This window comes from Dromaius novaehollandiae, chromosome 1, assembly GCF_036370855.1.
Source record: "Dromaius novaehollandiae isolate bDroNov1 chromosome 1, bDroNov1.hap1, whole genome shotgun sequence".
Classification (NCBI taxonomy): Eukaryota; Metazoa; Chordata; class Aves; order Casuariiformes; family Dromaiidae; genus Dromaius; species Dromaius novaehollandiae.
The window spans coordinates 51,467,156-51,483,874 of NC_088098.1; the positions used below are offsets into that span (position 1 = coordinate 51,467,156).

Sequence of the window (16,719 nt, forward strand, 5' to 3'; positions counted from 1 at the left end):
AATATGGAGAACAGGTGGTAAGTAATTTGTAATAGTGTTTGTCTTTTCTCTTTGCATTTTCAAAAACTTGCAAATTTTGGCATCACATTAGAAATCATCAAGTTTGCCTGATATACATTTACAGGTTTTGCATATACCATTCCTTCTGATTATGTTCCTTAACTTGGATATCTATTCTGTGAGTCAACTTTCCATATCATTTCTTACTCACTTTCACTAACTTTTGTTCACCTTGTACATCTGTCTTGCTTCAATATCTTCCTTTATTTTTGGAGTGGTCCTTTTTCTTCTGCTTAGTCATAAATACAGCTTTATCTGTCTCTGTTGCTTTCCCTGATTAACAGGAGCCTTTAAGAACTTGTGAATGTGGAAATACACCTCTATCACCAAATCACTGGACAGCATAACCTCCCTGAACATCCACCATGCTTGCTCTGCCTAAAGCCTCCTTGTACCCATCTTGGTTATTTCCCATACCTGTAAAGATGTCTTCCCTGGCAAATCAGATTTCGACTTACCTTTAAAATAATCTTCCCTTTAAAAGACTTGTCTCCAAGGTGTGGAGGAGTTGCTTGCGGTTAATGTACAGTGTAGTGAGGTTGTTAGGCCCGTAGCACATGCTTTACGGGGAAGTTAAGTGATGTGCTTGTCACACAGCCTCATGCGCTTATGTGGCAGATTTTCTTCCTGAGGCGACAGCACTTGCCCAGATGGTTGGGGGCGTCCTTGCCAACACAAAGGAGGGAGTTCAGCAAACAGGCTCCATCTCCTGTAAGCCACAGCTTGTTGTCATTTAAAAGTGCCTTTTAATGATTTGGTTACATGCGGTGAGGAAAAGTTGCATCAGTCATCGGGTCACAGCAGGAGAGGTGTGAGACTGCCTTCAAGTAGAAGGGGCTCTATCTAAACTCTTATTTATTTTAGAGCCAGGCTGTGTAAACAGAAGCTGGACAGCAGGAGTGAGCCAGAGCCTGGATGGATGTTGCAGGCAACACTTGGGCGTGTAAAATAAACTGCGTGCAGCGGTCTGGAGAGGTCCCTGCCCCACAGACTCGCAAATAGGCCGAGGTGTGCTCTCGCTTCATAAACCCGTGTGTAAGAAGGGGGTGGGGGTAGGCCCGGTGCAGGACTTTATCCATGTTTGCCTCCGCCGTGCTTTAACCGCTGCCGCCCCGTCTCCGCAGGGGCGACGCCGGGGCGGGGGGGACGGAGGTAACGGTCCCGCGCCCCCGCCCCGCCGCCATTAGCGGGACAGCGAGCGCGCGGGGGACTACAGCTCCCGGCAGCCCTCGCGGCCCGGCACTTCCCGCGGAGCTAAGATGGCGGCCGCCGCGGAGCGTGTAGCTGGAGGGGCGCCGGCGGGCTACACAGGTGAGGGGGGCGCGGGGCCGCGGCGGGCCGGGGCGGCGGTGGGGGCGGGTCTCTAACCGGTGCGTCTCCCGCAGCGCTGGCGGTGAAGTTCGGGCCGCGGCAGCGCTCGCCCCACTGCCTCTTGGTGAAGGAGCATCGGGTGCGGGAAGGGCCCGGCGCCGCGCACCCGCCCCGCCGCACCCTCTTCGTGCTCAACGTCCCCCCGTACTGCAGCCGGGTAAGTGGGGCCGCTGGGGGGAGGGGCAGAGGGGCCGCTGGGGGGGTTGGGCTGGCCGTTGGGGCGGTGGGAAAGCACCGGCATCGCCTCGGGGCTCTGCCCCCCCCCCCCCGGTCTGTCCCCTGAGGGCTCTGTCCCTTGAGATATCAGTCATCCCCCCCCTTGGGTCTCTGCTCCCCTCGGGGTTTGCGCCCCCTGGGGCTGTGTCCCCTCAGGTTTCTGGCTAGGGCAGCTGGAGCCCTCTTAATGCTTTTGCTGCTGGTGCTCGCCAAAAGTTTCCCCGTGGTGACCTAGCGAGCTAAAGCCCAGCGGCTGTGTGCCCCACGGTGGGCAGGTTTCCTCCGGGATGAGTGTGGCGGCATGGGCTGAACGAGCTGGATGGGCCGTGGAGGACAGGTCTGTGTAGTTGGTAGGTGGTGCAGTGGGCAAAGGGGTCTGTGGGTTTTGTCAGAGAGCCCCCTCATGCTTTCTGCAGGCGTGAAAGTATGGAAAGAAATCACTCTTGCTTTTCTGTATTATTTTTTCTCTTTTAACATCCGTATCAAGGAATCTCTGTCTAGGCTGTTCTTTAGTTGCGGGCCTGTTCAGTCTGTGGACATCTATGATAAGCCAGAAATAGGAGAGAAAACAGAAACACTGAAGTCCAAATTCTTCAACCTCAAAGCCACAAAGGTAAAGCTTGGGAGGAAGAGACTGATGCTTTAGTAGTGAGAAGTGTTGGATGATGCTGTTTGGAGTACAATATGTGGGAAAATCTTTGGAGGGGGATTTGCTGGCGTGATTACTTACTTAAGTTTATGTTATCTTTTTTGCTCTTCTAGTGCAATCTGTGGTTTAATTTAATTAATTATTTATTTATTGTACTGCTCCTTGCAGTGTCATCAGTTCCTTAGATGTATCTGACTGGCCTGAGGGCCCCTTTATTTTAGGGTTTCCGAGTAGCATATGTGGTGTTCAGGAGCCCAGCTGGTGTCCAGGCAGCCAAAGCCCTGTCGCAGGGAGGTCCCTTGCTGATATCAACAGAGAGTCATCCTGTGAAAACTGGCATTAGCAGTAAGTCACTCCTAGCCATCTCCCTGTTAACCAGAGCGGGGGAAAGCTATACCCGTTCCTTAGTGAATCCTACCCTGCGTATCCCAATTCAATTCCCACCACTTTTTACTGAGACTGAGCTGGGAGACATCTGGTGTTTTGTTATCCTTTTCTTACTCTTAAGGTAGTTATCTTATTCTACTGAAAGTTGTGGAATATGGTCCTGTGCCCCTATGGGAGGAAAGGCTTACTTGGTACGATGGAGGGGCAGTTTCTCCCCCTGTCTCTTCACTGTTGTGTAGAAAAGCTGGCTGTGGCTTGCCCTGAGGATGGGAGCCAGACTTATTAACAGGCACGAGGTGTTTGTCAAGGTGATGGGACTTCAGATGCGACCCCTTTGCAGGAACACAGCCCTGAATGTTGTATGGATGCCCCAGTCTTGCTTGGGAGCAGTTGCAAGCTCCTCCCATTGCTTAGCTGTTTATTGGCCATAGTCTGGGCCAAAAGTCAGTTGTTCGTGAACCAATTCAGTGGGGAGGCTGAGGGTGGATGGAAATGGGAACTGTCCCTATAGCAGTTTCCCCTAGAGCTGCCCAAAGACATCACACTAGGGCTTGCCTCTAACAAAAGTTACTGCTGACTTCTGTCCTCTCTGTCTCAGAGTGGATCGCCAGCTACGCGGCTTCGGTGGTGGATCGTGAGGAACTGAAGGCTGAGGTGGATGCCTTCATGCAAGACTACGACAAACAGATAGCAGAGGTGAGGCTAGGCTGGGGAAGGAACCCAGCGAAGCAGTTTTGGGGGCAAAAGGAAGAGAGAGGGTCTCTCACTGCCCAGGCCTTGTTGGAAATGGCACAGGGGGAACACACTGTCTGGCACGGTTGTTTACTCCTAGTTGCTGGTGGCTGGAAACCAGGTCTTAGTTTGGCTTCTAACACCTGATCCTTCACCCAGGGCTTACAGGAGGTACCCACAAATACACTGGGTTCTGTCTGGCATGTGTTATTCTGACTGAGACTTGAATGCCTGGTCCTGTGCTTGGTCCCAGGTCCTCTCTCTCGTGCTCTCCTTCAAATCTTGTGCAGAAGCAAGAGCTGTAACTGTGCGTGTGTGTAAGAGAGGCTGTGGGGGAGCTAAGCACCTGGCTGGCCGGCAGCATGTTTGCACTCAGCCTCTCCCTTTTGTATTTATAGGAAGAAGCCAAAGCAGCAGAGGAGGAGGGCATTCCGGATGAGGAGGGCTGGGTAAAGGTAACGCGGAAGGGCCGGAAGCCTGGCCTGCCCCGGACAGAGGCTGCCAACCTGCGTGTGCTGGAGAGGGAGAGGCGGAAAAGGGCCCGCAAAGAGCTGCTCAACTTCTATGCCTGGCAGCATCGTGAGACCAAGAGAGAGCGTGAGTGCCTCAGTCTTTTCCTTCCCATGTCTCCTGTCCTTCATAGTGCAGCCCTAAGAGGACCAGTTTTCCTTCAATGGTCGCTGTAGGCAGCCAGTTGCTGTGCTGTTGTGCGAATGGCCTCTCCAGTTCTTGTGGGCCCCATGCCACCCCCTGGCCTAGCAGGGGCTGTTTGAATGTTTTGTGAGAGTTGGAAGAATGTGGTTTTCTAGTAAGAGTTTCTTCAGTTAGCACAGATACAACAGTTGAAAGGGAAAACTAACCTGTTCCCCTCCTCAAGAGGGAGCTGCAGCACTGCAGGAGACATGTGGCTAGAGCCACAGCCCTGCACTGAGCCCTGGCCCAAAAGGATGTACTCTGGGAAGTGTGTGTTTGCGCGTGACAGGACTGAACCACTTCCCAGTGTGTACAGGGCTGTTGAGAGCAGCTGGGGTGAAGTTCCCTAGGGAGATGGAAATCTGCTGCTCCCATGTGTGAACTGTTCTCTCCCTCCTTCTGTCTGTTTCAGACATTGCCCAGCTGAGGAAGAAGTTCGAGGAGGACAAGCAGAGAATCGCGCTGATGCGAGCCCAGCGCAAGTTTCGGCCATACTAAGCCGTGCCGGACCGTTTCCTCAGCTGCCTGGGCTGGAGAGGGAGGGACAGGCATGTACAGACCCCATGCACCAAAGGGTTTCAAGGAACTGAGGCAGTTTCAGGTTGTCCCAGCCCTTGGATCTGAGGTGGGAGAGCCCAGCATCCACAGCTGAGGAGGAGCTGGCTTCACCTACACTGGTATCTCCTGTTCTCCTGGCCGTGCCTGCACTGCCGTTGTCCAGCCCTGAGGCATCACTTCCAGAATGCACAGGCCAGAGGGGGCTGAAACTGTATTTTCCTGCCACCCAAGACCCTCCTAAACCTTGGTGAGAGCCAGGATTTATGCAGCACAGCCTCTGCAGGGACAGGAAATGACTGAAAAACTGTAAATAAACTGCTACTATGATCCTAAAACACAGGAATGCCTCTCTCCCCCTGAATCCTCTCTGAGACACAGCTCCTTGCATGGTGTGGTGATGATAACAGCCATGGCTTGTATGCTGGTTGTCCTTCACACAGGTCAGGCTGATGTTATCTGAGGGTAGGGAAAGAGAGGAGGAATGAGAGTTTGGGAAAAGTCAGGCTGGGATGTTTCCAAATCAGTTGTCCCAAGCAGAGTTCAGTGGTTTGATACAGAGCACTGCCCTTTCCCCCAGCATTTCCTTCCCAGGCAGCTTCCCCTTTGAATAGATCTTGAAGTCCCCAGTCCTACAGCTGCATCTGTACCTCTGCAGCTAGGTTTGGCCTGGGCTATGGGAGTTTCTGCTGTTCAGCCTCTTCACAAGAACAAGGTGAGATGGCAGCCTGGCTTTGGAGGGAATACAGGCTTGGAAGGAATCTGGTTTCTCCACTTAACCTGTCACCAGTCTACAAGAGGCAGGTAAGGATGGCAATGCTTCTGCTACTGCCCACGTAACATTTGTGCAGTCTTGGGCCTTAAAGACTGGTCACCCCATCACACTTTGTGACTGCATCTGCTGTGATCAGAAAGGAGTGGTAACTCCCCTACCCCCAGGCTTATACACACCTACCTCACTGCCTGTACTTCAATAAAAGGGTGAACATCAGTGCAAGAAGGAAATGTTGATAAAGTTCACAGAGCTGTGTTAAAATGGATTGACCCTCCTGCAGCAAACAGAGTAAAATGCATGGGGAATCCACCAGGCCTGGTTGCTTCAATTGGCTTTGCATCAGTTTAGGAAGCAGACGGAAACTTAACATTCAACATCTGAAGCAGAATGCATGCAGAATCACTGCCTCCCCTTTAGATTGCCATTTTAGCTGCTTGGGTGAGCATCCCAACAGAATGGAGGTTCACTCTCCTATGCAGTCAAGAAGACAGTATTAGCACTGAGAAATCAATCTTTATTTAGAGGAACAGAAATCATCTCTACCAATTTTCCCATTGCTAATAGTCCTCCCAGCTGCTTTGGCTGGAGGATTAATGACTCATACCCTAGGAGTTCTTCGAAATGGCCTTCCATGCCCAAGTGACTTCTCATTTAAGCTGGTTTAAAAAAGGCAGCAGCTCTGCCAGTAGAACTTAGATGCTGAGGCCCTCTGAGCTCAGGCACCCATGCAGAGAAGCAGAACACCTCACTGTTTTTTCAATGGATCTGACCCTGAGAGGAGATTGGCTGCACCATCCTCAGAGAGGAGGTGAGAAGGAGCCATGTATCTCTTGCAATACTACAACTTTTGTCACTGTTGCTTCCACAAAGAATGCCTGTGTCTGTATTCCTGCTCCATTCCAGGATGCAGAAGTTAGGAAGGAGCAAGTGGAAGGCTACTTCCTTCTGCATGAGGGTTCCTGGGGGCTATCCCTGCGCTCCTAGAGCTGGAAAGGAAGGAGGATTATTTCTCCCTTTGACAACTGAGACACTTTGCTCAGCTCTCCTCCAGGGAACCACAGTGGACCTGCTTCCACCACTGCAGTAAGCTAAGTTTAGGAAAGATGATCATGAAATTGATGTTGAACAAGAGGCAGGAATGCTGTGAGTTGCTCCAGAGCCTGCTCCTTAGCTCCCTGTCCTCCTGGACTGCTGCTACAGAGACCCTGTCTAGAGCCTGGCTGTGGTGTCCTGTTCTGTCAGGAAGTTGCTGATGATCCCAGACACCACCTCGGGCTCATTCAGATGTACAAAATGGCTCCCAGGCACCTCTACTAGCTGGCTGTGCTGGAAAAAAAGAGAATACAAGATGTGGACCAGGAAAGCATTCCCTCAGGCAAGCTGTGCTTATTGTGTGGCACTCACTGGAGCATGAAGTCAGAGAAGACAATACAAAGATGGGATCTCAAAGAAGGGCTGGGTGTTATGTTGTCATATGGGTGCAAATGAAATGAAATTACAGTCCAGTGGAGTGAGGGAGGCAGAACAGCGATGGGGGAGCAGAGAAGAGGTGGGCCCAGAAGGTAGTGTTGAGTGGGACTTTGGCAGCAGGAGTAAAACTGGATTTCTCCTCCCTGCATGAGAGCTGGGCTGTTTAGGACAAATTCCCTAGTGGGGGTGTGTCCACAACCATGAGATACTTTCTAGCAGCTGCTCCCATTGCCCCATGAGGTGGAAATGCAAGGATGGAGTTTGCTCTCACCTCTTTCAGGACAGACGTGGCTGTCTCCCATAGCAGTTTCACAAAGCTGTTTCTTCTGTATTGCTTGTGTGGACTCAGGAGTCCATCCTGTGCTCTGAAAATCAAGAGCGAGGCTCAGCATAACACATGATGTGTCTGTCTTTGTTGCTGTCCTGGCTAGGAGTGTTTTCAAAACAGAGTGGGACACTAGACCTAACTCCTTTCTTCTGGATCCATGAAGCTGTAAACCAGGGCCAGACTGGGGCTGCTTGTAAACAGCAAGGTTACAGGTTCATAGGTGGCAGTCAAAGGCACAGCTCAGCTAAGCAGCTCTTACCCAATCAAACTATCTGTTTGACACCTGCCCCCCTCCCCCCCCCCCAGCTGGCTCCTTAACTTGTCTGAGCACATTGCTCCCCACCTCCACCCTGTCTTCTGCTCCTTTTTTCCTTCCGGTCAGCTTTTACATCTCTCCTGTGTTCCTTCCCCATGCTGCTGCTTTAAACATGAATCCTAAGTTGTGCCCTGCACAGAGGGGAGGAAGGTACCAGGGCAGCTGTCTTTCAGAACCCATCATGAGACCTCCTGCAGAGTTAAGATCATAACATCGCCTACTGTGCTGCATGTGATGGGACAAGGTGAAGTCCCAGGCTCAAAGGGACATACTCTGTATGGTCTAGTGGACCTGCCCTCACAGTGATGTTGCTTCTCTCTGTCCCGGACATGGAGAACAATCCTTAAATACACAGGTGAAGCCTCCTATGAGTTAAGTGGATTAAAGAAGCCAAACTGCACCTCATTTCTCAACTTCCAGCATGTCTTCTCATTTCCCCTGGAGTCTCATACAGTGCCACAAGGGCTAAAGGAAACACAGCCCTGCACATCTTGCCCTCCAAGGGGAAGGGGAAAATGCAGAGGAGGATGGAGACAGCCAGCTACCTACACAGTCAGCAGGCTGCTGTGTAAGTCACTGGCCACGCCACCCCCCCCCCCCCATAGCTCCTGCCTGCCCGGGGCACTGAAGGAGAGCGCTTGCAGGAGCTGGGTCAGGAGGGGGAGGCTCCAGGACCTGCAAGAGGAGGTGGAGGCTGTGATGGATTTACCCAGTTGTGTAGGCAAAGGGATTTCAAAGCGTGGAGCAGCAGACAGGTTGGCTTGCTGCAACTGGGGGAAGGGAGGTCATGAGGAAAGTAAGTAGGAGTGAAGCTGTGAAGGGTCACGGGTCTGCCAGGATCTTCCTTCTGCGGGAAGGGAGCGTGAAGGAGTAACTGTGGGGAGGACAGGCCAAGCCAGGCATTTCCTCAGTCAGCCTTACACCAGGGAGGCCCAGTCTGCAAGCGCGGCACCAGGGCGAGGGGAGGTCGTGCCGGCTCATCTGTGCTGGCTCCAGGAGCCTGCGCAGCCCAGCGCAGTTGGCAGCACAGGGAAATGCTGCTCCTATGGGAGGCAGCGCTGTCAGGCCACCCCAACCCAGGAGCTGGGTGGCTGCTGCAGAGGAGGGGGTGGTGGGGGACTCCCTGCTAACCTTTGTCCCCTCCACCTGAGGGGACAGCCAGGGCTGGATTTGCTTCTGCTGCACTCACATGATGGTGAGAATGGGGGCCTGGATCTTCTGCAGGAGTTTCACATACTGCTCCATGGCGAGAGACTCTTGACTCTGCTGCGGGTGCAAAGGCAGGGAAAACGGCAAAAGTTGGGGACAGTAGCTGGGGCAGAGGGGTGTCCCTGACCCCTACCGTGCTGGCGGCTCTAAGCGCAGAAGGGGCTGATGCCCTGAGGCTGCTGTGCTGAGCCAGGATGGGCTGCTTGCAAGAGTGGCTGGCTCTGCAACAGCTCCTTCTGTCCAGCTGCATTTCAGCACTGCCAATGCTGCCTGCTGGGATGCAGCACAAATGGGAATAATCTCACAGCAGAGAGAGGCTTTAAAAATCTTTTTGCTATAAAAGAGACAAATAAAATGGTCTGTCTTTCATGTTCTGGCAGTAGCACAGGTAGAAGAGGCCGCACTTGTTGAAAAGTGGCACAAAATTATCAAATTATCAGCCATGAGGTCTTTGCTCTGCTCCTTCCCCCACTTCTTACAAGGGCGATCTGTTTGAGAAGCTGACCTGGAGCCTCCATCCATCTGCTGCCTGGAGAGTTATAACAGCAGGAAAATGTGGCCAGGAGGCCCTGGCACAGAGGAACTGCTAAAAAGTTCAGTAATATTTTCCAGTGACTCTGTAAGCTGAGTCAGTTAATGATCAAGTGCAGGCTCTTTTAACAGCAGCACTTAAAAGATGTGTGGGAATTAGGAAAGCAGTAAGTAAAAGGTTGGGTGGAGGCAGGGCCCGGGCTCAGTGAGTGGGTCTCAACTCTCTCTGTGTTTTCTGCAAGCTCAGGGCTCAGAGGCAGCAGGGGGCAAGTTAGAACAGCAATGCTCACCGTATGGACTCTCACGTCTCTGTTATACACCAGTCCTGGAATGAAACAAGAGAAGGTCTTCACATCTCGTAGAAGATTTTCATGCCTCTGCCTCCCCTCACCGTTGGGGTCAGCCCAAAACTTTCCTCAGACAAGAGGGAGGGGATGAGTTCAGGTTTCTCCTTTTTTGATTTCTTCTCTTTAGCCATTCCAGGACTCAAGCACCAACACCAGTTGCTGCGACTGGGGAGCTCTGCCTCCAGAGGTAATTGCTCCCACCCAGGCTGTACAAACTTGCAGCCAGGGCACCCTGTACCTTTTGAAAGACAATGGCTGTTGGCACTGTTCTCTTCCCTCACCCGGCCTTGGGCCACCGCTGCGATTAGCCCTGTCTCCAAGCAGAACGGGTCCCTTACCAGCGGGCGTCACAGTGGCTCCTCGCTGCAGTAGGATTGCCCCACTCTCTGCTGTCAGATGTCCGTTTACTTCTAAGAGCCTGGGGGAGACATGGCAGAGAGGTTGTACTGCTGGAAGAGGGAGGAAGAGAAGCAAAAGTGGCATGACAAGATGACAGCAAGCTCCCAAGCCACTTCAGAAAACAGTAGGAAGCTGGCAAGGGAAGCAAAAGGTCTTGCTTAGATTCCAGCGGAGGACTTGAAGGTCTGGACATACACAGAATTTCCCCTTCTGGGTCATGCAGCACATAACTCCATCCAGGGTGAGGGCAGGCCAGGAATGAAGGGGACAGATGGGGACTCACCTCTGCAATGCTGCTTCGGGGTTACGTGCTTTGGGAGGTTGCTGCTTCGCCTCTAGACTCAGTAATGTGTCAATCACCATCCGTTTTGATTTCAGCCACTCCTCAGTTTCCTGAAACAGAGATGCAGGACACAGGAGTGATCCCTCATCTCTAGGTCATTTTACCCCTTCTCAGGGGCAGAAGTTCACCCTCCAGCATCTCTCGGAACTGGTATCAGTTAAGGGCATCATATTAAAAATGCCCATTCCTGGAGGCAAAGGAACAACAATACAAGCAGGCAAGGCAAGAGCAGAAGACTAAACTTTGCTGTGTAGAAAGTTATCAACCTTATCCTTGCAGCCTTTTCCCACCTCCTCCTACCTCACTTTTGATTTGAGGACAACTGTTCAAAATAACAAGGGAAGTTTGGCATCTTTTATGTCTCTGACCCTAGGCATCTGTCACCACTCCTGCCAACCAAAGTCCCAGCACCTGGTAGTGACAATGGCAGTTTGGGAATGTAGCTTTACGTCCTGCCAGGAACAAAAAAATAAATCTACCAGTCTTGCACCCAGGTCACCCAACAAGCTGTTGGCAAAAATACAACCTTGGCAAGGAGTTGCTCTGACAGACGTTCCAGTTCCCTTTGTACAAGGGCCTGGCATCGATGAGCAAATTTCAGTGCTACGTGACTGCAGGATGCTAAGGACTACCAAGTGTCCTACAAGGGCCACTCTTTAAGCAGGCATCTCTCTCTATGCACAAAGGAGTAGATCTGTGCCTGCCAAAAGGGAAGAGTGCTGAGAATTGTGTGCCCTGCCAGGGACTGGTCACATCCGTGGGTTTTTTGAACAAATGGAGGGGAAAAACCCATTCCATTTCTTTTTTATTTAAAAAAAAGAAGGAGAGGAGACATGAAATCTAACCTCTGGAGCTGGCAGAAAGCCAACATTTTCCAGCAGAATCAGCTTATCCACCATCTCAGGATAAAGGAAGCAGAACTGAGGAGAGAAGAAACATTATGAGTGGAAGAGAAAAGCTGAGTACTGAGTGCTATCTTCACCCTGCTGCACTGGAGAGGGAGGAAGGGAAGGGCCTCCCCTTCCCTGAGATCCAAGTCCCACACAGTCTGTCCCTTTATTCCGCTCCCTTTTGTTGTTCCAGCTGCAGAAATCACAAACCCATGAAGAGAGGATGCTTTACTCACCATTCCTGCCACAGAGCCACCTGCAAAGGAAAGAAGGGTGCTCAGTTATGCACAGGACAACCTGTGGTGGTAGCAGCTCCCCTTCCCCACAGCCAGAGCTGCCTTAGAAGCACAAATGCATCTTGTACTAAGGGACAAAGCTATAGAGCAGAGCTCTCCTAGCAGGGAGGACACAGGGCTATTGGCCAGCCAGACTTCCTGGGCTGCCCCAGCCCTATCTCCCTCACAGGCAGCACAGGCCAGGGAGGAGTTACTAGTTAAAACACTACGGCGTGCAGGTACTGCGAGCTGTGAACAGAGCAGCCCTGGAGAGCAAAACCCAAATCATGACAAAACCCAACTGTGTCCCAAGGATGAAGAGACAGATTCTGAAGTCCTGGCTCCCCTTAGCAAGCTCTGTGACCTACCAAGAAGGGCCCAGCCTGTCTGCCACACGGCAAGAAAGCCTGGTGCAGCAGAAAGGCCTGTTGCAAACACTCCTGCCTTAGACCATTCCTCTTTGCCCAGCACTGTTTCCTGCTGGGGGAAGAGGCACACAGGAACAGTTCCCACTGCTGGTACTACTGGGCCTTGAAAGGCACTTTAAATAAGGGTGCAAATTTTTGAATTTCTCAGTCAGGAGCCTTGTACTTTACATGATATAATAAATATTCCAACCCAGTTCCTAGAAGCATGTCTTGTAAGTTAATTACCGACTCATGTTTCCATGAATCTCACAGCTTACAAGGACAAGAACTACTTACCCATACTGTGACCCATCAAGGTGAACCGTCTCCACTGCAAGGCTAAGTGGCAACAGACAAAAACAGACAGCACTGCATTAGAAACCAGAGCAGCGGCATCATGCTGCTTTTCTACCAACACAGGCCCCTTCCCCCAGAAGGGCTTCTTCACTGCTTCATTTGATTCCTAATCCAGAAATGAGGTGGCTAAGTAGGCCAGCTTTAAAGAAAAAGAACGTCCACCGCTTCGTTTTCTTGGAAGTGAAGTTACGCAACTTTCAAGCTCTCTCCGTATGGCAAACACACTACAGCCAATTCCCACTCATTGCCGGACACAAGACCGACAAGAAGCAAAGGAGCCCAGCTGGGTAGCATATGCTTGAAGACAGGCACCTTGATAGAGCACCCTGTTGCAGAGTGTTCAGTGAGAGCCACACGGATGCAGATCTGGGTCTGCTGCCTTGGGGAAAGCGTGATTATTCCAAGTGAAAGGTCTTTGCACCATTCGGCACATGAGGCTCTTCAGTCCACTTGTAGGGCAAGCCAAGAGGCTTATGGGAAAATACTGCTTCATCAATGCTGCCTATCTGAAAAGAGGTGTTTTACCCTCCGGCATGTCAAAAAGAAGTTCTAGTGGATCTCTGTCTACTGAATGAGGGATACAAAACTGCACATGCCACACACTCCCCCAAGAGCAGCACGCAGATAGGCAGTCAGACCAGGAGTTACTAGAAGCCCAAGATATCTTGGCTTTCAGATCTGCTTGTGTTATACTAAAGCAAGTACCAAGCTGCCATCCATGGAGAAACAGGCACCAGAACAGTTTCCAACTTATACCTAACACTGGTCAGAGGTTTCTGGCTGCTTACAAGATGCTAGTCTGGCAGAACTGACCTATTTAGTTGCATCCACCACTCAACCACTACTGTTTTTCTGGACAGAAACTTCTCCTTCTCAGAGTTTACTGTTTCTTTCTCTCACAAAATATTGAGAAAAGAGGGATGCTTGTTCAGCCTGTGGTCATAACATCAGGCTGGGTGGAAGCAGAAGGGAACTGAGCCCTCTCCCAGCAGTGACTGCCATCTGTCATTCCAAGGAGCAAAAGTGATATGGCACCCCAGGCGCAAACACCCCCTTGAGGGTCCTTCCAACCGCTTACCTCCTGCCACCCGGCACACCTCACTCACGTAATCCAGAAAGTGGTAGGGCAAGCCTGCAGGTCGATGGGACGACAGGCCGTGGCCAGAAAAATCCATCGCCACGTAACGGTGATCTGAAAGGGAGGGAGCATCAGGCATGTGGCCCTGCAGCGCAGCACAGGGGCCTCCCCTCCAAGCCAGACCCACCTGTGGGCAGCAGTGGGATGAGCCTGTCGAAGGTGTTGGCATTGTCAAGCCAGCCATGCAAGCACAGCACGGGGTGCCCTTGCGGGGGACCCCAGGCCTTGGCTGCCACGTGGCCCCAAGGCACAGGGAACTTCACCTCTGAGAACATTCCTAGAAGTAGGCTGCCTGCAAGCGACGTGCCCGGAGAGCCACGTGCTCAGAGCTGGTCCCAGGGAGCTTGTGAATGGCCCAGAGCTCTAGAAAGAGTAATACAAGTCTTTAGTAACTCACCAGCCTTCTGTGGTTTTAATTAGCAGCTTGCTGATTTGCATTTCCCCATTCAACATCCCAAGCTGCAGCCCCTGCCTGCCTGTCCAGGGACACCCCTTCCCAGCACGTACTTGTGATGCTCCTAGGACAAAATCAGCTTTCCCTGCTTGGGAGGAGACAGCCTCCTCTCTGCATCTCTGCAGCAGCCCCAACCCAACACGCGGGAGATCTGGCAAGAGGGAACCAAGCAGGTTTCCCCCAGCCAGCTGCAGCGAACCAGGCACCTGTCTCAGACCAAGCAAGATCAGGAATAAGGATGCTGTCTCCAGTACTACATCACTGCCGCCTTCTCCTCCTCTTCGGCAACACCAGCCAGCACCTCCGAGAGAGCCGCACGCACGAGGGGCCCACAGCCCGCCAGGCACCGGCTGCATCGCTTTGGTGGCTCTGCAGGTCACCGCTGCCAGAGCCCAGAGGGCTCCCATGGGCCGGACCGCTGGTGCCCACCTTCCTGGGGCCTCCCCAGCCCCAGGCCCCATCTCAGCCCAGCCCGGGCCGTCAGTCCCTGCCCCGCGGCGCTGCCGGCCACGGCCCCCCCAACCCCCCACCCCGGCCTTGGCCCCACGGAGGTGCCCGGTGCCCTGGGCCGCCTCTGGCTGCCCTGCTCCGCCGCGGGGCGGCGGGACGGGTCCGGGGAGCCCCCGCCCCGCGGGGAGCCCCGGCAAGGCGGCGCCGGGGCCCGGGCAGGGGCCTGGCAGGGCTGGGGCGGCGCCGCGGAGCGGGACGGGCCGGGGCCGCCCAGAGCCGCAGCGCCTCGCTCGCCCCGGGACCTCGCCTCACGCTCCCCGGCCGCGGGCTGCCGCCGGCGAGACGAGGCGCCTGCGCCCGCGGCCGTCTCCTACCGCTCTGTATTCTCGGGACGGCGGAGAAGGGCCGCCGGCCGGGGAGGAAGGAGGAGGAGGAGGAGAGGGGGCCCGCACGCAGGCGCCCCGGCGACAGGTGGCGGCGGAAGCCCGCGGCGGCCGCGCAGCCGTGAGGCAGAACCGGCCGCTGAGCGCCGCCTTGAAGGGCCCCGCGGGCGGCGGCGACGGGGGAGAGGCGGCGGCCGCCGCCGTGGGGGGCGCCGGGCCCCGCGCCGCTATTTTGGGCTCGGCGCCGCAGCGCGAAGGCGCGGCGCGGCGCGGCCCGGGTGCGAGGGTCGCCCAGGCTCTGCCCAGCGCGTTGCTTCTCCCGGCAGAGGGGCTTCTCCATCTGCCGCTCGTGCCCTCCCTCAGACCGCCCCGGCCGCGCGGCCTGGGGTGCCCCGCCGGCGGCCGCGGGCTGAGGCCGCTTGGGCAGTGCCGAAGCGCGGCCGGGCAGGAGCCGTTGCGGGGGCAGCCACTCCTGCAAGCAGCCCATCCTGTCCCAGCACAGCAGCCTCAGGGCATCAGCCCCTTCTGCGCTCAGAGCCGCCAGCGTGGTAGGGGTCAGGGACACCCCTCTGCCCCAGCCGCTGTCCCCAACCTTTGCCGTTTTCCCTGCCTTTGCACCCGCAGCAGAGTTGAGAGTCCCTCACCGTGGAGCAGCGCGTGAAGATCCTGCAGGAGATCCAGGACAGCGTGTGAGCGCTGCACTTGCAAAGCCAGCTCTGGCTGTCCCCTCAGGTGGAGGGGACAAAGGTTAGCAGGGAGTCCTCCACCACCCCCTCCTCTGCAGCAGCCACCCAGCTCCTGGGTTGGGGTGGCCTGACAGCGCTGCCTCCCATAGGAGCAGCATTTCCCTGTGCTGCCAACTGCGCTGGGCTGCGCAGGCTCCTGGAGCCAGCACAGATGAGCCGGCACGACCTCCCCTCGCCCTGGTGCCGCGCTTGCAGACTGGGCCTCCCTGGTGTAAGGCTGACTGAGGAAATGCCTGGCTTGGCCTGTCCTCCCCACAGTTACTCCTTCACGCTCCCTTCCCGCAGAAGGAAGATCCTGGCAGACCCGTGACCCTTCACAGCTTCACTCCTACTTACTTTCCTCATGACCTCCCTTCCCCCAGTTGCAGCAAGCCAACCTGTCTGCTGCTCCACGCTTTGAAATCCCTTTGCCTACACAACTGGGTAAATCCATCACAGCCTCCACCTCCTCTTGCAGGTCCTGGAGCCTCCCCCTCCTGACCCAGCTCCTGCAAGCGCTCTCCTTCAGTGCCCCGGGCAGGCAGGAGCTATGGGGGGGGGGGGGTGGCGTGGCCAGTGACTTACACAGCAGCCTGCTGACTGTGTAGGTAGCTGGCTGTCTCCATCCTCCTCTGCATTTTCCCCTTCCCCTTGGAGGGCAAGATGTGCAGGGCTGTGTTTCCTTTAGCCCTTGTGGCACTGTATGAGACTCCAGGGGAAATGAGAAGACATGCTGGAAGTTGAGAAATGAGGTGCAATTTTGGTTTCCTCAGTCTGCTTAAACCAGAGGTGGGGAACCCCAATTTCTATTTGCTAGAAGATCTCTCTCTCTAAATGAGGTATAAGCCATCAGGTTCATAGACTGTTTTCTGATCTGGTAACAAGGAACTAATGATGTACATACGGTCTGAAGCAGCAGTCAACCTCCTGGGTATGTAGGGATCTATGAGGAGTGCCCATCATGGAGGTACTGTTGATCCTTGACTACCTCCGGCAGACACATTGCTGATAATGGAAACTGCTTGTACTGCAACATCGCAGTGTGAGCTGTTTTAAATGTGGCCCAGGAGCATCACAGTGACATCAGACAAGGTCAGTGCTTGACACCAATGCTGAACTTCTCTCACTCTCTGATGCAGAAAGTGTTCTGAACTGTAACATTTGCTGGAATCGCATTGCTCCAGAGACAAGAGTCACTTACCCATACTGTGACCCATCATAGTGAACTGACTCTACTGCAGGGCTAAGTGGCACAGCAG

General features: G+C 54.0%; 2 protein-coding genes across 7 annotated transcripts; one reads left to right on the top strand and one right to left on the bottom strand.

Moving 5' to 3' along the window:
• The first annotated feature begins 1,233 nt into the window (after positions 1–1,233).
• RRP7A (ribosomal RNA processing 7 homolog A) lies at positions 1,234–5,005 on the top strand. Its single transcript, XM_026102333.2, has 7 exons — positions 1,234–1,371; positions 1,446–1,588; positions 2,135–2,260; positions 2,518–2,641; positions 3,282–3,379; positions 3,814–4,012; positions 4,521–5,005. The coding sequence occupies exons 1-7, from the start codon at positions 1,320–1,322 to the stop codon at positions 4,604–4,606; spliced, it is 828 nt and encodes a 275-aa protein (XP_025958118.1). The 5' UTR covers positions 1,234–1,319; the 3' UTR covers positions 4,607–5,005.
• Positions 5,006–5,931: 926 nt separating this feature from the next.
• SERHL2 (serine hydrolase like 2) lies at positions 5,932–16,179 on the bottom strand. 6 transcript variants are annotated; one of them, XM_026102288.2, is made up of 12 exons: positions 15,380–16,179; positions 13,576–13,811; positions 13,389–13,502; positions 12,251–12,292; positions 11,508–11,527; positions 11,227–11,301; positions 10,322–10,431; positions 9,978–10,057; positions 9,583–9,617; positions 8,742–8,818; positions 7,180–7,273; positions 5,932–6,764 (listed from the first exon to the last, which is right to left on the bottom strand). In XM_026102288.2, the coding sequence occupies exons 2-12, from the start codon at positions 13,721–13,723 to the stop codon at positions 6,648–6,650; spliced, it is 912 nt and encodes a 303-aa protein (XP_025958073.1). In that variant the 5' UTR covers positions 13,724–13,811; positions 15,380–16,179; the 3' UTR covers positions 5,932–6,647. The 6 variants fall into 6 exon arrangements, with proteins under 6 accessions (XP_025958073.1, XP_064367655.1, XP_025958065.1 ...); XM_064511585.1 differs by lacking the exon at positions 15,380–16,179 and adding an exon at positions 14,727–14,841 and having other exon boundaries at positions 8,742–8,815; XM_026102280.2 differs by lacking the exon at positions 15,380–16,179 and adding an exon at positions 14,727–14,841.
• Positions 16,180–16,719: the final 540 nt, after the last annotated feature.

Excerpts from the sequence above, each read along its gene's own strand:
- RRP7A (XM_026102333.2), top strand. The coding sequence starts at position 1,320 with ATGGCGGCCGCCGCGGAGCGTGTAGCTGGAGGGGCGCCGGCGGGCTAC. Across the intron at positions 2,261-2,517 it reads TCAACCTCAAAGCCACAAAG|GGTTTCCGAGTAGCATATGT; the intron begins GTAAAGCTTGGG and ends CCTTTATTTTAG. Across the intron at positions 4,013-4,520 it reads TCGTGAGACCAAGAGAGAGC|ACATTGCCCAGCTGAGGAAG; the intron begins GTGAGTGCCTCA and ends TGTCTGTTTCAG.
- SERHL2 (XM_026102288.2), bottom strand. The coding sequence starts at position 13,723 with ATGTTCTCAGAGGTGAAGTTCCCTGTGCCTTGGGGCCACGTGGCAGCC. Across the intron at positions 12,293-13,388 it reads GGTGTGCCGGGTGGCAGGAG|CCTTGCAGTGGAGACGGTTC; the intron begins GTAAGCGGTTGG and ends GTTGCCACTTAG. Across the intron at positions 10,058-10,321 it reads CCCGAAGCAGCATTGCAGAG|GCTCTTAGAAGTAAACGGAC; the intron begins GTGAGTCCCCAT and ends TGTCTCCCCCAG.